The sequence below is a fragment of the Protopterus annectens genome, chromosome 5.part0, assembly GCF_019279795.1.
Source record: "Protopterus annectens isolate FY-2018-M chromosome 5.part0, PAN1.0, whole genome shotgun sequence".
In the NCBI taxonomy this organism is placed as follows: Eukaryota; Metazoa; Chordata; order Ceratodontiformes; family Protopteridae; genus Protopterus; species Protopterus annectens.
The window spans coordinates 1170009508-1170030336 of record NC_056735.1 but is presented as its reverse complement, the minus strand read 5'-3'; the positions used below and the strand labels follow the sequence as shown (position 1 = coordinate 1170030336).

General features: G+C 43.6%; 1 protein-coding gene across 1 annotated transcript in view; it reads left to right on the top strand.

Moving 5' to 3' along the window:
- XRN1 (5'-3' exoribonuclease 1) overlaps positions 1-20829 on the top strand; it is a 2408514-nt gene that overhangs the window by 1190480 nt on the left and 1197205 nt on the right. Inside the window, exon 19 of the mRNA XM_044071018.1 lies at positions 4462-4565. Within this exon, the coding sequence (XP_043926953.1) occupies positions 4462-4565 (104 nt within the window). The remainder of the gene's footprint in view (positions 1-4461; positions 4566-20829) is intronic.

The following is a 20829-nucleotide window of genomic DNA, read 5'->3' as shown; positions in this document are numbered from 1 at the left end:
ATCCCCCAGGGGATCAGATCCCATTCCACCAGGGCTGCATCTACTTCTACAGCCTTTCTCAGAGGTGTTCCTACCAGGGATATTCTAGAATCTGCAACCTGGAGTTCAGTTCATACTTTCACCAAGCACGATCACTTACCAATTTTCTTTAAATCCAGATCTGGCTTTGCCACTGCTGTTTTGCAGGGCCTTATTAGCCAGTCCTAATACTGTATAAATCCATCCTCCCAATCTTAGCTTTGGGAATCTATCCAAATGTAATGACTGCAACATTGAAACACAAAGAACGTAGTACAGTTGTGTACACTTACCATAAATGTAGATGTTCAAGTGTATTCACTGTTGCAGTCCTGGTTACACTGCCTCCAGCCCCCTGTTTTTTCTCTTACTATGCCTCTCTTTTATTTTTCTACACTTAAAAGCCTTTTTGGTGTATTTGCTTTTGTTTGGAGGTATACATTTTTGTTTTTAAAATTATTTATATATTTTGCTCCCCATTTGAGGGGCACCTGACATCTGGGGCAAGAAAAACTGATGTAATGTCGTCGGCTGCATGTTTTATACCCCTGACGACCTGACGTCGTGGAAGAAGGGACAGCAACCGACACAGGACACAAGACTTTGTTAATCAGGCCGACTGAGGGCAACCTGCCAGCAGATTACCTAAATGTAATGACTGCAACAGTGAATACACTCGAACATCTACATTTATGGTAAGTGTACACAACTGTACTTTTCGAGCCCTGCCCTTTGATCTCACTACAGCCCCCAGCGTGTTCACCAAATGCATGGCACTGGTCATGGCTCAACTGAGGCGTTTGGGATTCCAGGTGTTTCCGTACTTAGACGACTGGCTCCTCACCGCCACCACCAGGCATCAGCTCATACAAGCCAGGGACACCACTTTGAGCCTGTGCAACCAATTGGGGATTACAATAAACTCGGAAAAATCTGCCATGTTGCCATCGCAACATGTTGTTTTTATAGGAGCAGATTTGGACACCACCACCACCACCAAACTAAAACTTCCTTCAGAAAGGGTGTCTGTACTTTGACAACAGGTTTTAAAACTTTAATCGAGAGACAGAGTACCAGCCTCAGAGGTGCTCAAATTGTTGGGAACGATGGTGGCTGCGATCATAGCTATTCCCCTTTGGGCTTATGCACATGCGGATTCTTCAATGGCTCCTGTTCATGCAGTAGTCCTATCAAGAACTTCCAATGTCACATCTGGTTGCTCTAACAAACTCCTGCAAAAAGGATCTTTGGTGGTGGTTGACATCTCATCAAGTGGCGATAGGTCGTCCCTTTGTCCTACCCACCTCAACAGCCACTGTGACCATGGACACTTCCCTGATCAGGTGGGTGGGCATTATCAGGGAAGAACAGCCCAAGGCACATGGAACGAACTAGAGTCTCATCTGCATATCAGTGTCCCTCAAGGAAAAGACTGCGATAGGGATATTCCGCAGATGGGGCCATCATTGCTGCGATCTCTTTGTATCCACCATGAATACAAAATGCAGCAGCTACTTTGCCCTAATCCCCTTTCAGGGAGATGCCCCAAGGGACGCCCTCTTATACGATTGGCCCCCGGGTCTGCTTTATGCATTCCCACCATTTCCTCTGATACCCAAAGTATTACAGAAAGCCAAAGCCTTGGGAAGGACCATCATTTTAATAACCCCTTACTGGCCTTATCAGATTTGGTTCCCCTTCCTTCAACCTCATCTTTTGGAAGAACCTTGTATTCTGGACCCAGTGCCTCACCTGCTTCACTCATCGGGGGCTCTTCATCCCTCTCTTCAGTCCCTCAAATTGAGAGCTTGGCTGCTCCAATTCCCAATATAGCCAGGTTCCATAACCTCTCAACTGAAACACAACATATCTTAATATCTTCTCATAAATAGTCTACTAGAAAATTGTACCTTAGCAAATGGAAGAGATTTTCTATATGGGCTTCTCAGAACAATATTGACCCTTACCTAGCCCCGATTTCCTCTATCCTGGAATTTTTGACTGCTTTTCAACAAAGGAGCTGCTGCAGCCACCATTCGCGTTCAGCTTGCGGCAATCTTGAATTTTCACCTTGGCAGGGAGGGATCTAATGTAATGTCACACAAATTAGCCAAGGCCTTTCTTAAAGGGATCTTGCACCTGAGACCACCTGTTAAATCTCCTCATTCACCTCGGGATTTGAATTTTATGCTTTTACGCATCTTTCTTCCACCATTTGAACCAGCTTCTTCATGTGATTTGAAGTGTTTATCTTGGAAAACCATTTTCCTAGTAGCTATCACATCTCCCTGGAAAGATTCAGAATTGCAGGCCTAGTCTATTAAACCCCCTTATTTGATTTTTCATTCTGATAGTTTCCCTACCAATGAATCCCTCATTCTTACCTAAAGTTTGTTCTGAAGCTAATCTTAATCAAACCATAGAATTACTGTTTTTTCCCCCAATCATAGCAGTAAGTTGGAGTATGTGCTGCACAAACTTGATGTTCACAGACAACTTTGATTTTACTTGGATAGAACCAAAGAATTTAGAAAATCTGAACAGCTTTATGTTTCCTTTTCAGAGTCCAAAAAAGGTGGACCTGTGGCAAAAACCACTGTGTCTAAATGGCTACCAGATTGCATCACCTTTGCGTATTCATCAGTGAATACTCCCCTACAACACAAAATAAAGGCCCATTCAACTAGAGCTGTTTCTACTACTTCTGCATTTATTGCCAGTTTACCAACAGATACCATTTATGCAGCAGCTGCTTGGTCAAGGCCTCATAATTTTATCACTCGACTCCAGGGACAGGGTTTCTTTTGGTTCCTCTGTCCTCAGGAATATACTCTCTTCAGCCACCCGAGAAAGATGGTGCTTGGGACGCTACCCATCAGTAAGAATGAATGGCAAGATGGAGCAACTTCACATAAAGAAGTTATGTACTCATCATAATGTTCCATATGAGTTGTTCATCTCACCTTCATTCTTACGTCCCACCCGCCTACCCCCTCCAGGCTTTCTCACGGTCCGAGAATTATGATTTGTCATGGTCTGCTTGTCCTTTTTTAAGATACGAATAATGGTATATGATATATTGGGGCAGCAAACAAAATCTGGGGTAACACAGGGTGCATCATGGGATAGCTAGTTGGCCTTGAGCTGGTTGGAGACCTCGAGCTTTGTTAGTTGGCTGAGCTGGAGCCGAGAATCGGCTCCAAACCATCAGTAAGAATGAAGGCGAGATGAACAACTCACATGGAACGTTATGGTGATTACATAACAACTTTTTCTATTTGGTGCTATGTATAAACTTTTGTTTTCACATTTTTATCCTGTAAATGTGTTAACACTCATTTTTTTGTCTATAATTTCTGTTACTTGATGTGATGATTTTGTATGTAAGCTTAGGCTGGAGATTTTCTCCTCAGGACTCCGCTGAAAATGGGCAGTGTCCCATTCGGACCATCCCAGTAAACAAATTTAAAATAAGTAAATATATGTGTCCCTTACTTTTCTGTTTTTTTCTTTTTTTTTTTGTATCCCTCTTGTGGATGGGAAAGTCCTGAGTTTTTGGTGCTATTTTCTCCTTTAGGGAGCATGTTAGGAGGGGAATGAAAGACTTTAGAAGACTGGCTGGCTTTTGCATCCTTAGAAGGATATAACCCATATAGTTAAAGGCTACTGCAGCAGTGATTATTTTGAACATTTGCTGTTAAGAAAAATGCAACCTACAGAATTAATTTTCCTTTCAGAGGTCAAGTGGTTCTTTCTGATGTTGCCCTCTAGTTGTGTATTCCAAGCTTCCCTTCCTGGGTCTGCTTTGTTTAGAAGGATTGGGATTATTTGGATTACCTTGATAAAATGAATTTTAGGATAAATTAATTGTATACCAGTGCCACTGTCCCAAGAGAAGTTAATCAGGTGCCATTTTTCTCCATTTGATCACCAGAAGTAGCACTTGAACTTTAAAAATAATTGGAAAATAATTTTATTGAGAGCCAAGTCTGTCAGTCTTAGTTAGAATGGGAAGACCCCCTCTCCTTCCGCACCAGCCAGCGGAATTCCCACTTATTAGGGGGAAAAGCAGTTTTCATTGTGGCAAATACAGTTTCTGGTTGACAGGTGTGACAGATCTAGTTCATCAAACTTATGTACATTTTGATGATATCAACAGGCGGCACGATGCCAGGGCACTTCTATGGGCTAGGCTTGTAAAGGCTGCAGGGCTGTTAGCCTAGTACAGACCTATGAATCAATACTTTTTGTTTCCACCATCATAACACTAGATGTTTGCTCTTATACTGAGTAACACTTCTACCAGCAGATAGAGGTTCAGTTTGTTACTAGAGCACTGTGTGATGATGTAGCTTCTTGAATGTAGTAAGTTTGTACATGTGTTTAGTGACAGTTTGGTTTAATACTACTGTATAGTTATAGTTTTCTGTCTCTTTTTATTAGAATGTGGAAAATGTGGCTGCCTTAGTGCTTGGAAAATCCATCTTTGCCAACTGGCCACATCTTGAAGAAAGTCGGGTTGTTGCCACATCAGATGGAGAAGTCAAGTAAGGCAGTGGGAATGTTAACAAATGGCATAGAAATGTTGTCCTGCTTTTTGTGGAAAAAAAATAGCAAGCTTGCAGAAATGTAATGGAAAACAGTAAAGGTTTAGATTCCTATTAGTATTTGTGATGGTGGTGGCTTGTTTCTTTGCTTCAGCAGGTCATATAGCTTAACCTGTATACTCTGGAGCAGAGCCGCAAGAGACACCGAAGGTGAGTGTGATAATACTTGCAAGAAACCTGCTTGGTGCCATGGATTTTTTGTTTGTGCCAGTATACGGAGAAGGTCATCTCACTGTATCTACAAGTTCAAAATGAAAAACTGTGTATTGTTTTGTGTATGCACCTAACAGCTGCTCAAAGAATTGTTTCTCGAGACCATGGGTAGGGTGCTTAGTATTGTATTGTACCACCTACTGATTCTGTAGATGCTTGTCATATTGATCACTGTTTCAATAGTCTTAGCTGTATGGGTTATATCCTGCTAAGCATATAACAGCTGGCCAGCTTCCAAAGCTCAAGGGCACCTTCCGTTAGCTCTGTCAGGCAGCTCAAGCTGAGCTGACTTGAGACATGATGTTATGTTGTCCCATCTCGCCTTCATTCTTGCTGGTTGGGTCCGGAGCAGATCCTCTGACTTGGCCGATTTACTGTAGCTCGAGAGCTTTTACTGGGTCGAGGATAACCTCTATCCCAATTTTCCTAGCGGTAGCAATCCAGATCTTGTTTGCCGCTTGCAGCATCGAGATTGCGACTACTAGCTCAGGCTAAGTACTTAGTGTTTTTTCACTTATATTCTTATCCTTTCCAGGGTTTTATTGTTGAATTAACCTTGTTAGAGTGTATATTATCCCCTGTTAGTCTAATGACCTTTCTTCTACTTGTTGGGTGTTTTTGGCCGTCGTTTTCTTCCTTAGGCCTTGCCTGTCCTTTTGAGCCCGTTCAAATTAGAGGGTGGTTCTTCTTTTTTCCCCACCCTTTCTGTGATAGCCATTTAAGTTAGAGGCGCTCCTATTGGAGCAGTCGCCATTTAAATTAGAGGCTCTCCCCCTTTCTTTTTCTTCTCTTCCCTTAAAAAAAAAAAAAAAAAAAAAAGCGAGATTTCCTTTCCTGTTGTGTGGGTTGGCCATTACAGCCTTGTTAGTAGTTTTAGTTGCTGTGTGCTGTTAGCTGTTACAACTTAGTTTTCTCGCTGTGGTAATTTTTTTCTGTCAAATTATCCACTATGTCTAAAGAGTCAAAACCCTCTGAGTTCAAAAAAATGCGACTCGTGTTGCCAAAAAATGTCCTTTACGGACGGGCACACAAGTTGTGTATATTGTTCAGGGGCTGTTCACCTGCAGGATTCAAGCTGTATCTGCCATGCTTTCAGTTTCTGAGTCCTGCAGGAGAGAAACAATAAGTTAATTTTGCTTGGCCTTCTGAAGAACCCTCAAGATTCTTCATCTCAGGGTCCTCAGCCAGCTAAAGTGTCCGAAAAACCCACTAAGCCATCGGTTCTGAGTTCAGAACAGACAAAATCCACTGTGAAAACTTCAGCTCTGTCAGTGCCCAGTGTTGGCTCCGACAAAGCTAAGTCTCCGGGGGCTTCATGTGTGTCCTCGGGTGGAAGTCTGGACCCATAAAAGAAAAATGTCTCCTTCTTTGGAGCCGGTATGCTCTGCCCCGCAATCTCCTTTGCTGCAGTCTGTAGTGGGCAGCCACCGGTCCTCTTCGCACTCCTCTCAGTCCTCCAGGCTTTTGGATCATGATATGGAGAGGGTGGTCAATAGGCTCCTCAAGTCACAGGCATTTGCTAAGTTACTATTGTGCCCAGTCCATAAGGAATTGGCTACTTCGGCCCATCCAGCTTCTCCATTGGTTCCTCCTCTGACTCTCTCAAGCTCAGACCCGGAGTGCATGGAGGTCATGGTGGTGGAACTATTGGCTCCAGTTACTTCACCTTTATTGGTTCCAACACTTGGTCTGATCTCCTCGATGTCTCAGTCCATCGAGGAATCTGGGAGCCGAAGCTCTCTCACCGGCTCCGAAGGGGGAAGTGACATTGGACCCTTGTCCGATCTCGCTCTCCCTCTCTGAGCTTCGGCACAGGTGAGCTTGGCTCCCACATCAGCCTTTGAGCCATTGCTCTTGGTTCACAGGAGATCTCCGGACTCTTTGGAGCCGGAAGTTCCTTCGACTTTGGACCGTGGTGCCTTCGAGGTGGTGTGCTGTCTCCTGAGACCACTCCACCCTCGGCTCCATTGACTCCTTCTCCCTCTGTGCCTGCCTTTGACCCTCCTCCTGCCTCCAAGCGTAGGGAACCTATGCCCCAAGACACCCCATTGGGTGACTCCACTTCTTCCGAAACCTCCCCCGAACACTTGGAGGAGGTCCCTCCAAAGAAAAAGTGTAAGAGGAAGCATCTGGACTCCCCCGAGTCCATCACATCAGACACAGACTTGGATGAATCGGAAGCATCCCGACGGTCCTTCTGTGAGGATGTCTTTCGGACATCTTGGAAATCCTTAGAGTGATGCATGGAAGTCCCTAGCCCCTTCTGAGGATGTCTGTCTACCTGTACACATTTGGTTCCCGACCCTCCACCTCTTGGGTGTCTCTGCCTTTCGACCCACTTTTGTCTGTAGTGAGTCGAAATGCGTGGAGCACTCCAGAGACCATGGAACCAGTTCTGAGGAGACCAAACAAATTTATCACTGTCCCCAAGGATAAATCCTTCCTTTCCAAAGGGGTCTCTGTTTGATGTCATGGTGGTGGTAGCAGCCACTAAGAAGGAACTTGCGGAAACTTCATCGCTGAACAAGGAGTCTCATATGATGGACAGGTATGGGAAGCGTATATTCTCTTCAGCGACCTTTACTCTCAGCTCGCTGAATTACTTGTCACACTTCACACGACTTCAGAGGGATCTCCTCAATGAGCTAGGAGATACCCTGCAAGATCCTATAGCTGAGGGAGTTTCGAACAAGGGGGCTTCCCAGCTTGCAACCTTGCATTCAGTGGTTAACTCCTGTATGACGCTAATTTCTTATGCGGCAGATGGAGCGAGTAGGGCAGCAGGTACTGGAGTAGCTTTGCGGAGACACTCCTGGATGTGCCTTTGTCAGTTTAAGGAACCTTTCAAGTCTTCATTTTCCAATACCCCCTTTGATGGCTCGTCCTTGTTTGGGCCTCAGGTAAAAGAGATTATCACCAAGTGTAAACAGGATGGCAAGGCTCTCTCTGCCGTAGGAGTCCATTTTTCCACTCCATCTAGACCCTATCCTAAAGGTCAGAAGAGTGGAAAGATGTGGTTTTGAAAATCCCAGGGTGCTTCGCCTGACACACATGGAGATTTTTCCAATAGGGGCAGAGGGGGAAACGACGATGGAAGATGCCGCCCTCGTGGCAGAGGGGGTCTGCAACAGCAGGGTGACAGATGCGTTCTCTGCTAGGCCCTTCCAGCACTCCTGAAGGGAGGCCCGACTGTCTGCCTCTGGAGGCAGTCAGGGGCAGACTATCACTGTACCCAGCAGCCTGGCAAACTATCATGAAAGAAACATGAGTACTGTCAATAATATCCAGGGATTAAAAAAATTGCCTTTTCTCAGTTACCTCCTCAAAAGAAAAATGTTCTATCCCAGATGTTCCATCCAGTCTTCAGGATCAAGCAATCCTAGAGGTACAAAGATTGCTAGAAAAAAGAGCCATCCAAGAAGTCCCCGTAGACCAAATCGAATCCGGATTTTACTCTAGGCTCTTTTTAGCTCCAAAAAAGACAGGGGACTGGAGACCCATTTTGGATCTCAGCAAGCAAAACAAATCAATAAAAAAGACGAAGTTCCGGATGTTAACACTGCAGTCCATTTTTCCTTTCTTGGGCCAGGCCAATTGTATGTGCTCCATAGATCTCCAGGATGCATACTGCCACATAAAAATGGGTAGGCAATCCAGGAGTTTTCTACACCTGCAGCTGGGATCCAGTCATTTATCAGTTCAGAGCCCTGCCCTATGGTCTCACCACAGGTCCCAGGATGTTCACCAAGTGTATGGCAGTGAACAAAGAAAAAAGACCTTTGGTGTCATCCACAGCTTCAGGCTTCAGACTGTTAAAACACAATTTATTAATCGCTTAAAACGTGAAGCTGACAGGATGTAAACTTCACTAGAATGTGATGAACTGAAAATAGTTGAGTATCCAAACTGTTGTCATCCACAGCTTCAAACTTCAGGCTGTAAAAACTCAATTTATTGAAAGCTTAAAAAGAGAAGCTGACAAAATGCAAGCTTCACTGAAATAATTAGCCTAGTAATTAACATCCACAACTTTAGGCTTCAAGTTGTTAAAGCACAGTTAATAGCACAATTGATGGCTGCTTTGTAAGCAAAGCTGACAAAAACATATACTTCACTGGAGCATAAAAAGCTGAAAAGATGAAATTGTCCAAACGATGAGCGCTTTCGGCAGATGCCTTCTTCAGATCGTATACAAATGTGGTTAGCTCTTCCTGTTTATAAAGGAAACACAATCAAAAGCTGGTAGCTGATTGTCTTTAGTGTTCTTAAAGGCACAGGACAAAAATAAATGTTCAAAGTGGAGATTTGTCTCCTGTAATGTAGTTCAGTGTTAAAATGCTAGAATCATGTGTTGATATGGGGTAGGTTTCTTCTAGATTTTAGAACAGGTCTGAGAGGTACTATTGTATTAAGACCTGGGGGTCGATTATCTCTAAAATTATTGATCCAAAAGATCTCTCTTAATTCTGTCCTGTTGTGGACATCTTCTTCCCTGATGTTTTGGGTGACCACTTCCACAGCTTTAAACAAGAAATTGTGTAGGATGGACCAATACGTGTGCTGCTAAGGCATTATGTGGAACTTTCTGATCAATGTCTCTGACATGTCGTAGAATACGATCCTTCAGTCGTTGGTCAGTTTTACCAAGATAAAAAGCTTGGCACTTGCGACAGGTAGCCAAATAGATAATGTGGCTAGTAGTACAATCAGCATAAACATCGAAATGAAAGTTACGTCCAGATACTGGGTGGAGGAAAGTATTACTAGTATCTAAATAAGAACAAGCTTTGCATCTGCAGCATTTAAAAGTACCCTTGCGGTCTGATAGTGAATCACCATGTTTAAAGCCATCTTTATGGCATAGTAATCTCTTGATGTTCTTTTTATTCTTATAGAGAGACCTAGGTCTCTCTCCAACGATGTTCTTTATTTTATCATCCGCTGTCAGAATCGTCCATAATTTCCTGATCACTTCACAGACCTGTCGATTGTCTGAACTGTAAGTAAGCATACATCTAAGTTGTTGAGGTGTTGTATCATTAGACTGTCTTTGTGTAGCTTGTTCAGACCTCTCTGAGTAGTAAGGTTGACCTCTTTGCTTTCTATGGGCTTGCACCTGTGATATTGGTGGAAAATTATTTTCCTGGTAGGCCCTATCCTTCAAATATCTACGTAGATTGAATTGCTCTTCCAAGAATTCCTCCTCATCAGTACATAGTCTTGAGACTCTTAAGATTTGGTTGTCAAAGATGTTGTCAAAAATATGTCTTGGATGCATGCTCTGCCTGTGTAAGAAATGATTTTGCCAGGTCTCTTTCCTATGCACCCCAGTAGAGAGACCTTGAATTGGATGTAAATGTATCTTGACATCCAAGAAATCTATGACTGAGGATGAGTGTTTCATTTTGAACTCAAGGAAGTCAGTGCTGTTGTTAATAAAGCTGACAAAAAGATCCAATTGGTCAATGCCTCCTTTCCATAAACAAAAAACATCATCCACAAAACGCCCATAATAGACAAGTTCATTCTTCCAGATATTTCCATCACTGAAGATTGTTTTAAATTCCCACTCAGCCAAAACCAAGTTTGAATAACTGTTGGCACATGGAGTTCCCATGGCCACATCCCAGGTTTGCAAATAAAAGGTATCTCCATACATAAAGATGTTATTCTCAAGGACTAATTCTAGTAGAGAACAAAGAGTTTCCGTTGTTAAATTATGTCTACTCATAAAATCATGTAAGGCCCCCAGGCCATACTCATGGGTCTCACAGTAAAGAGACTGGTTATGTCCATAGTTACAAGTAGAAGGTCATCAAAACCATCCAGAGACTTAAAAGTGGAGAACAAGTCTTTCACGAAGCTGCCCGTATCCTTTAAGACAGTGGTAGCATAAGGCAAAGCTTTCTTGAGTTCATTTTCAACATACATGGATATGGATTCAGTGATCCATCCTCTCCCAGAGACAATGGGACGTAAGGGAGGGTCCAAAAGGTCTTTGTGTATCTTAGGTAATCCACCAATGCTGGGAAACATAGGATGAGGTGTTTCAAAAAATTCATATAAATCTTGACTGATCCTTCTTTCCATCAGTAGATCATAGGTGCTCCCTCTGATATGTTCAGTTCTCTGATTTACTACTTTCTTACTCAATATGCGATAAGTCATGTTGTCATCCAACATCGGTGAAACTTTATTACGATACCAGTCTGCATCCATCACTACTATGCAGCCACCTTTATCTGCTGGTTTGATCACCAAGCTATCTGTCCTTCTCAACTGTTGGAGAGCCTCTTTTTCTTTCCTGTTTAGATTATAGAAACATTTCTTAGCTTTATCTGTTGTACCTCTCACCTTGTTTATCTCATCCTCACACAATTTCATAAAAAGTTCTACTTGAGGAGGATTAACTGGAGTAAATAAGCTCAATTTCTTATAGGTCTGCTGTTCTTTCGTAGAACCTTCTCCAAAAATACATTTCAGGGACATGTTACTGCAGAACAACCTAACATCTGTCATGAATTCATTCACATCAGAAGAAACAGCTGGAATAAAACTCAGCCCCTTATTTAACAGGCTGATGACTTCAGGATCCAGTGTGATTTTGGATAAGTTAACTACTAAGTCATTACCCCCAGTATTTAGTCCACAAACTTCTTCCATTTGCATTCTTGACTCTGCGTCCTCTGTGGCCTGTACGAATTCTCCCTCACAAAAACCGGCAACGGCCAGTTTACTGGTAGGTGCGTCATCGCTTCTTTAGGTCTAGTAGCACAGTTAATGGTGGTGTTGCAATTGCTACCATCATTGGTATCATTAGTACCAGTACCTCCCTGATCCCTGGTGACAATATCAATGCTGACAGTAGGAACCTCCTCTCCTGTAGATGAAGTCGTAGAGGGAAGAGAAGTTGATGAGGTAGTTGTTGTTCGAGAAGGATGCAAAGTGTTAGCAGTCTCTTTTACAGCCAAACCTTGTATGGCTTTCCTTTGTTTGGTGGTTGAAAAATGGGAACATCCTCGACTGGTATTATCCTCTCTAGGCCATTCAAAGATATGACTGTTAGTGAAATCCCTATGATCTCGATTCAGTTTACCCATTTTTTGTTGTTTAAGCTTATTGTCATAAGTGTTTAAGTTCACTTGTAACTGTTCAATCTGACATAGATGTTGGTCCTGCAAATCACAATGTTCCAGTTCTTCTTGTTTCTTAGAAATAAAAGAGGAAATTTGTTGTTCTTCTTCAGGTTTAAAAAAATCGATGAGCAGCCTCATGTATTTTTGGCTAGTTTCCAAATTGATCCTTTGCCATTGAGCTAACAGCTCTGGATAGGTGTTTCCATAAGAGGGAAGGAATTTAACTCTCATTCCTCTTGGCACTATCTGATGAAATAGGCAAGCTTCCAAGTGGAAGCGTTGCCATTGAAGCCTTTTAAAGCGATAAGCAGCATTTTCTACTTCACGAAGCGTGTCAGAAAAACTAGCATCTACTGCAAGGTTTGCAGTATTGGGTGCTAAACAGTCACTACTAAAATTAATAGTTAAAAGTGGATTTGCAATGTCTTTAGAAAAACCAGGAATATTACATGATTTCGCTTTCACTGTTGCTCCTGTTTGCCCTTCTGCCATGTGTAGAGTGGGAGAAACAACAAAACAAGAAATAAATTCTCCTCACCGCTACTAAAGACACCAAGGGTAGGCAAATGAACAAAGAAAAAAGACCTTTGGTGTCGTCCACAGCTTCAGGCTTCAGACTGTTAAAACACAATTTATTAATCGCTTAAAAAGTGAAGCTGACAGGATGTAAACTTCACTAGAATGTGATGAGCTGAAAATAGTTGAGTATCCAAACTGTTGTCATCCACAGCTTCAAACTTCAGGCTGTTGAAACTCAATTTATTGAAAGCTTAAAGAGAGAAGCTGACAAAATGCAAGCTTCACTGAAATAATTAGCCTAGTAATTAACATCCACAACTTTAGGCTTCAAGTTGTTAAAGCACAGTTAATAGCACAATTGATGGCTGCTTTGTAAGCAAAGCTGACAAAAACATATACTTCACTGGAGCGTAAAAAGCTGAAAAGATGAAATTGCCCAAACGATGAGCGCTTTCGGCAGATGATCAACATTTTAACATTGAACTACATTATAGGAGACAAATCTCCATTTTGAACATATATTTTTGCCCTGTGCCTTTAAGAACACTAAAGACAATCAGCTACCAGCTTTTGATTGTGTTTCCTTTATAAACAGGAAGAGCTAACCACATTTTTATACGATCTGAAGAAGGCATCTGCCGAAAGCAAAGACATGCAACCCCTATCTTCTTATGAGGATTCAGATGCAGAGGAATCCATTCCTTCTGCCTCTCCTCCAGAGGATTTTTCATTTGGTGAAACCCTACATACTTTATGGGAGCATTCCCAATGGGAATGTAAGGACTACCCTCAGTCCAAGAAGAGACTCAGAGAATTCTTAGATTTACCACAGCACAGACCTTTAGCCATTCCCTGTCTTGGATGTTGTGGATGATGTCTTTATGGAATCCAGTTTGACTCCTGACACCCTTCCTCCTGCTCCCAGGAAACCTGACCGGTATTAGAGTCCCTGACTCTCTCAAATTCCTTTTCAAAAATCCTACTGCTGACCCAGAGGTCATCTTCCAAGGACCTAAAGGAATTAAAGCAACCACAGCTAAGAATCTCACCCCCTCGAACAGGGATTCCAGAGCTTTAGACAGATGGGGTAAAAAAGTATACACCTCTGCAGCTCTTGCCATGAGAGCACTAAATTGTCCGTTCCACATGCTGAAATACCAGCAACATACCATGGAACTCCTCAAACAAAAAATGTCTACCTTTCCTGCTTGTGCAGAAAAAAAAGAATTACAAGAGCTTATGCATTCTGCAAGCCAGGTTACTAAACACACCTTGCAATGTGGCTTTGACGCCCTAGAAGCATCTTGCAGGGCAGCAGTCAGTGGTTCTGTACTTAGAAGGCATGCTTGGCTTAAGGAACAGACCTTGCCAGACCATGTCAAATCAAAACTATTGGCCGCCCCATTGAACAGTGACAGTTTCTTTGGCATCAAGGCAGAAGAGGTCTTAAAAAAGATGGAAGAAAAATCTAAATCTATGCAGACAGTTAGATTTCTTACAGGTCCAGCCTCCAAGGTTCAGTAGGCATTGCACCTCCAAGCACTGGTCCTTTCCGACCCCCCCCCCAGGCCAGCTCAGCCAAGACCCTAGGGCAAGCAGACCCCCCCCAGACAGCAGTCACAGGGAATGCAGAGATCTAAGCAGTGGAGTTCATCCACTTCAAAAACAGGGAGTGCTAAGCCACCCCCTTATGGAAAGAACTCACAATGACTCTGTAACTCCACCCCTTACTTCTGCCTAACTACTTGTGCCCCGAGGAGGAAAACTCTCATCCCATGCAAACAACTGGGCCTCTATTACCGATGACCTATGGGTCCTCAACATAGTGTCCTAGGGATACAAATTTTATTTCCACATTCTGCCAACCTCAAAAGGGTTCCCAGGTCTTCCTCCAAGCCATTTGGCAGAGGCCAAAAAAACAAGTCCATTCCCTGCTCTCCATGATGGCAATACAGCCTGTTCCTGCAGATCATATAGGCCAAGGTTTGTATTCCAGGGTTTTCCTGGTACCCAGGAAAGAGGGCACCTGGCGCCCAATCCTCAATCTGTCAATTCTAAACACCTTCCCGGTGATACCAAAATTCAAAATGCTCACAATCCAGCAGCTTCTTCCTAAGCTTTCCAAGAATGCTTGGTTAGCCACCCTAGACCTAAAAGACGCCTACCTACATATCCCAGTCAAGGAATCTTGCATGAAATATCTACATTTCAGGGCAGGATCTGTGCACTTTCAGTTCTCTACGCTTCCCTTTGGCTTATCCACTGCTCCCAGAGTTTTCACAAAATGCCTGGCTCCAGCCATTGCTTTTTGCAGACAAAGAAAAATTCAAATTTACCACTACTTAGACGACTTCCTGATTCAGGCAGACAGTCAAAATACTGACCACCTTGGGGTATGCTATAAACAAAAAGAAATCAAAACTAGTCTCCACTCAAAAATTGTATTCCTGGTAGCAAGCCTGGACACAGCATCCCAGATGGCATTCTTTACTCCAGAAAAACAAGCCTACATGACAGGCTACTTCTCTCAACTAGCCACCAGAATCCAGTTATCCGCAAGGAAAATCCTGCAAGCTCTAGGGTTCATGGCCTCCTGCATTCTACTCATTCCATATGCCAGACTGCATATATGGAAACTACAATGGTATCTAAAAAGCCTTTGCTGTCAACACTCTCACAACCTGGAAACTATCATACCTATGATTATCTTCGTGTTTCACTGTTGCAGTCATTACTCTTGGGTTATCCTGCTTGGCAGGCTACCCTCAGTCAGCCTGAATTCCAAAGTCTAGGTCCAGCGTTGGTTGCTGTCACCTCTTCCCTGACGTCATTGCGCCTGGGGTATAAAAGATGCAGCCGATGCCATTTTCTTCAGTCATTCTTGCCACGCGGTGCCCGAAGCAGTTCGCAAGTGCCGGTCTGCCGACTCCTGAGATTTTCGTGCTCAAATTTCAGATCCGAAGTCTTCATTTAAAGCTAAGTACCCCGTTGGGGAATACTTTTTTCTTGCTCCAGACCGATGTCAGAAAGCAAATACCTCATAAGGATTGTCATTCTTACTGTATTCCTTGCCTAGGCCATGACCACGACTTTGCTTGTTGTCGGTTTTGTGCTAGATTTAACCAGCGTACTATAAAGCGCAGGTACGATTTTGCTTTTCACTATTTTGGTAGAAGATTTAATTACACAATGCCATTGGACAACCAACAGACTACCGCCATTCACAAGAAACGCAAAGAAAAAGAAAGGACAGGCATCCGAGTTCTAAAACTGAAGACAAGGCTTCTAAGCCAGTTGCCGGTTCGCCGGCTCTCAGTGAGGAGCTTTCGCAGCCCCTGACGCCCGCTACTTTGGAGCCGTAGGCTGCTGCAGACTCCCACATGGAGTCGCCTAGGCCGCTGGAAGCTCAAGGTATTGGACCTTCGGAAACTATTCCCTCAGATGGGTCCAGAGCCGCTGAGCAGGCATCGGCTTCTGAGGGTGTTTTCAGACCTACTCAATTGTACATTAAAGTGACACCAGCTACAAGGGCAAAGACTAAAGCATCTTTTAAGACAAAGAAACAAGTGCAACAGCCGCATGGTCAGGCCTCCATGCCCAAAAAACAGATGCTCAAAATGGCCGAAGACTTAATTACTTTGATCAGGGGTTCCCATCCCCCTCCTGATAAGAGGCCTAGGCAAGAGGCAGAATATGAATCTTCAGATCAGGTTCCAATTTCTTCAGATTCCTCTACTGATCAGGAATACTCTCTTCCTCCCTATGAGGATTCTGATGTTGAAGAATCTTCCTTCACCCTCTCCTCCTGAGGATTGATCTTTTGGGGAAACCTTTCATACCATAAGGGAACATTTCCACTGAGAGAGCCAAGATTATTCAGAATCTAAGAAAAGGCTCAGGGACTTCCTTTTACTCCCTCAACACAGGCCGCTAGCTGTTCCGCCTGTGTTAGATATTGTAGATGTATTTTCAGAGTCCAGTCCGACTCCTGACTCCTTACCTCCAGATCCTGTTAAGCCAGACAGGTACTACAGGGTGCTTGACTCTCATAAATTCCTTTTCAAGAACCCTGCTGCTGACCCAGAAACTATTTCTCAGGGTCCCAAAGGGGTCAAGGCATCCACTGCAAAAAAAAACCCTACACCCTCCGAAAGGGATTCTAGGGCATTAGACAGATGGGGAAAGAAGATTTATACCTCTTCTACCTTGGCTATAAGGGCTTTAAATTGTCAATTTCACATGCTCAAATATCAACAATATATTATGCCACTGCTTAAACAGAAAATGTTAAATTCTGAAGGTGCAGAAAACAAAGAAATGCAGGATTTATTGCATGCAGCTGAACAGGTTGGAAAGCATACTTTGCAATGTAGTTTTGATTCTATGGAGGCCTCCTGCAGGGCCACTGTCACGGGTTCTGTCATTAGGAGGCATGCTTGGTTAAAGGAACAAAATTTACCAGATCATGTTAAAGCAAAATTATTAGATGCTCCATTACAGCATGATACTTTGTTTGGCCTTAAAGCAGAAGAGGTGTTAAAGAAAATGGAGGACAAAGCTAAATCTATGCAAACAGTCAAGGAATTCTTACAGGTACAGCCTCCAAGATTTAGCAGACACTGGCCTACAAAGAATTGGTCCTTTCCAGTGTCAGTCAGACCACAAAGGGGCAGATACAGACGCCCAAGAGGCAGATCCCAGCCCCAAGGTTCATACAGATCTAAACAATGGGGTGCTTCTACCTCCAAAAGTGGAGAAGACAAATCACAGCCTTACAGAAAACAGTCCCAATGACTTCCCTCTGCCTGCGCCAAGCACTTATCTTCAGGCAGCACCTTTAGGGGGAAACCTAGCACTTTTTTCTCAAAATTGGCACATCATAACCCAGGACAAATGGGTCTTAGACATAGTGTCACAGGGCTACAAGTTTCACTTTCATACCCTGCCATGGGCAAACGGTTGGCCAGACCTACCAAAAAACCAATGGGCAGAGGCAAAAGACAAGTCTCATCCCTCATGGACATGAGGGCCATTCAACAAGTACCGGAATAAGAGCAGGGACAAGGATTTTATTAAAGACTATTCCTAGTACCCAGAAAGGACCAAAGCCTGGAGACCAATACTGGACCTATCTATTCTAAACACATATCTGGATATACCAAATTTCAAAATGTTGACCTTACAGCAGCTTCTGCCCATGCTGGGCAAGAAGGCTTGGCTTGTGACTTTAGACCTAAAAGAGGCATACCTGCATGTCCCAATCAGACAATCATGCAGAAGATGCCTCAGATTCAAAGCTGGCTCAATGCACTACCAATTCTCTGCACTGCCCTTTGGCTTATCTACTGCGCCCAGGGTCTTCACAAAGTGCCTGACACCAGTAATTGCATTCTGCAGACAAAGAGGAATACAAATATATCCTTACTTGGACGACTGCCTTATACTAGCAGAGAACAAAGACGTTCTACTACAGCATCTGGCGTTTGTAAAGAGATTACTACCATGCCTAGGGTACACAGTCAACAAACAAAAATCAAAACTAATGCCCTCTCAAGAGATAATATTCCTGGGTGCAAGCTTAAATACAACTGCCCAGATGGCTTATCTCACGCTAGACAAACAAAGGCAACTGACTACCTATTTCAAACTGTTGGCAACTAAGGCCCAGTTATCTGCAAGAAAAATTCTGCACGCTTTGGGCTTCATGGCATCCTGCATTTTATTAATTCCATATGCAAGACTGCATATGAGGAAACTTCAGTGGTACCTAAAAAGTGTTTGGACTCAGCATTGCCACAGCCTGGAAACAATAATTGCTCACATTCCCTGCCTGCAGCAGGAGTTTCGATGGTGGGAGAAGGCCTGTCACCAGAACAAGGGACAACATTCACCTTACCCAAAGCCAGGCAAACATTGACAACGGATGCATCAGATTATGCTTGGGGGGGCACACATGGCAGGAAGATGTATTCAAGGCACATGGTCCCCCAACCAAATGCATCTACATATCAGTCAAAAAGAGATGCTAGCTGTTCAGAATGCTCTGACAGCCCTCAAGGACCTACTTCATCCGGGACAGCTACTGATAAAGAAGGACAATACCACGGTCATGTGGTATATAAACAAGCAGGGAGGCACTCATTCTTACTCCCTCTGCAGACTAGCCATGACTTTATGGGACACAGCATTGACTTATCAAGTACATCTACAGGCACAATTCCTGCCAGGAAAGATAAATACTCTGGCAGATGAACTAAGCAGAAACCTCATGGATCCCCACGAGTGAAAATTGGATCCACAAATCTTCAAAATGATAACAAGGAAATGGGGATGCTCGGACATAGACCTATTTGCCTCTCCTCACAACTGCCAGCTAAAGAGATTCTGCACAAGGACTTATCAAAGGCAAGCATGGAAAGTGGATGCCCTATCTTTCAGCTGGAAACACTTAACAGTGTATGCCTTTCCTCCACTGCCTCTCCTCCCCAAAGTACTCCTAAAGGTCAGACAAGAGAAGCCAAAAATGATACTGATTGCCCCAGACTGGCCCCGCCAGTACTGGTATCCAATCCTAAGGAACTTGTCTCAATGCCCAACCTGGACCTTACCACAAATACCTCACCTACTGTCCCAACAAAACAATCAGATCCTGCACAGCCAACTCAAGACCTTAAATCTGGCAGCATGGCGGATAATGTAGCCATACAAAACACACCTCTCACTAAAGCAGTGATGGATGTCATTTTGTTGGCTAGGAGGCCTAGTACTAGAAAATCTTATGCTGGAAAATGGAAGAGATTCTGTGCCTGGAACCAGGCACAAGGAATTGACACAGCAGTACCAAATATTCCTCAGATTTTACAATAATTAACTGAGATGCTGGACAAAGGCCTATCCTTTTCGTCAATTAAAATTCATGCCTCTGCCATTTCGGCTCATTACAGTACAGAGCCACCAATCTTTTCTCATCCTTTGTTAAGGCAATACCTCAGAGGAGCCAAAAATTTAAGGCCTCCAAGGAGATCACCAATACCTGCATGGGACCTCAATTATGTTTTGGAAAAACTCACTCTACCCCCTTTTGAGCCAGCCGCTACAGCTGACATAAAGTTTTTATTTTGGAAAACAGCTCTGCTCTTGGCAATAACCTCTGCAAGACGAGTCTCAGAGCTACAGGCACTCATGGCTGTGGAACCTTTTATCATTTTCTACCCAGGCAGGGTTTCTCTGAGAACAAACCCGACATTTATGCCTAAGGTAGTGTCCAGTGTGGCCCTTAACCAAACTATTCATCTGCCTACTTTTTATCCAAACCCACAGAATAAGGGGGAGATAATTCTGCATTCTTTGGACATAGACAGCTACGCTTCTACTTGAACAGAACCAAAGCTTTCAGAAAGACTGAGCAACTACTAGTGGCATATGCTACAGGATCACAAGGAAAGGCTATCTCAAAGCAGACGATATCAAAGTGGATAGGCCACTGCATTCATTTCTGCTATTCACAACATGGCAAGCCAGTGCCTGAGGACATTAGGCCACATTCTACCAGAGCAGCAGCCACTTCAACAGCCTTCCTCAGGGGAGTACCAACCAAAGACATTTTAGAGGCTGCTTCCTGGAGTTCAGTGCACACCTTTACAAAGCACTATCACTTACCACTCTACTCTAAATCCAGGGCAGGCTTTGCCACTGCAGTTCTGCAGGGCCTCATAGCCACTCCTAATGCTATTTAGCTCCAGCCTCCCAACCATAGCTGTGGGATTCAACCCAAGCGTAATGACTGCAACAGTGAAACACGAACAACATAGTACAGTTGTGTACACTTACCATAAATGTAGATGTTCGAGTGTATTCACTGTTGCAGTCCAGGTTACCCTCTCACCATCCCCCATCTCTTTTTGCTGGAACTTAGCTACACTTCTCTAATCTATACAACCTATGTGGTGTATTTGCTTGTAGATGAAGGTGTTGTATATTTTGATGCATGCATATTTTATTGGCATATTTTTAGCCTTCACTTTTTGGGGGCACCTGACATCTGGGGCAAGAAAAACTGAAGAAAATGGCGTTGGCTGCATCTTTTATACCCTTGGCGCAATGACGTCAGGGAAGAGGCGACAGCAACCGACGCCGGACCTAGACTTTGGAATTCAGGCCGACTGAGGGTAGCCTGCCAGCAGGATAACCCAAGAGTAATGTCTGCAACAGTGAATACACTCTAACATCTACATTTATGGTAAGTGTACACAACTGTACTATACCCTGTCTAAGGAAAGATTTTCTTTGGTGGCCAGCAGGATGCAGCCACAACAAGGGTCTTTCCTTCCCACAAC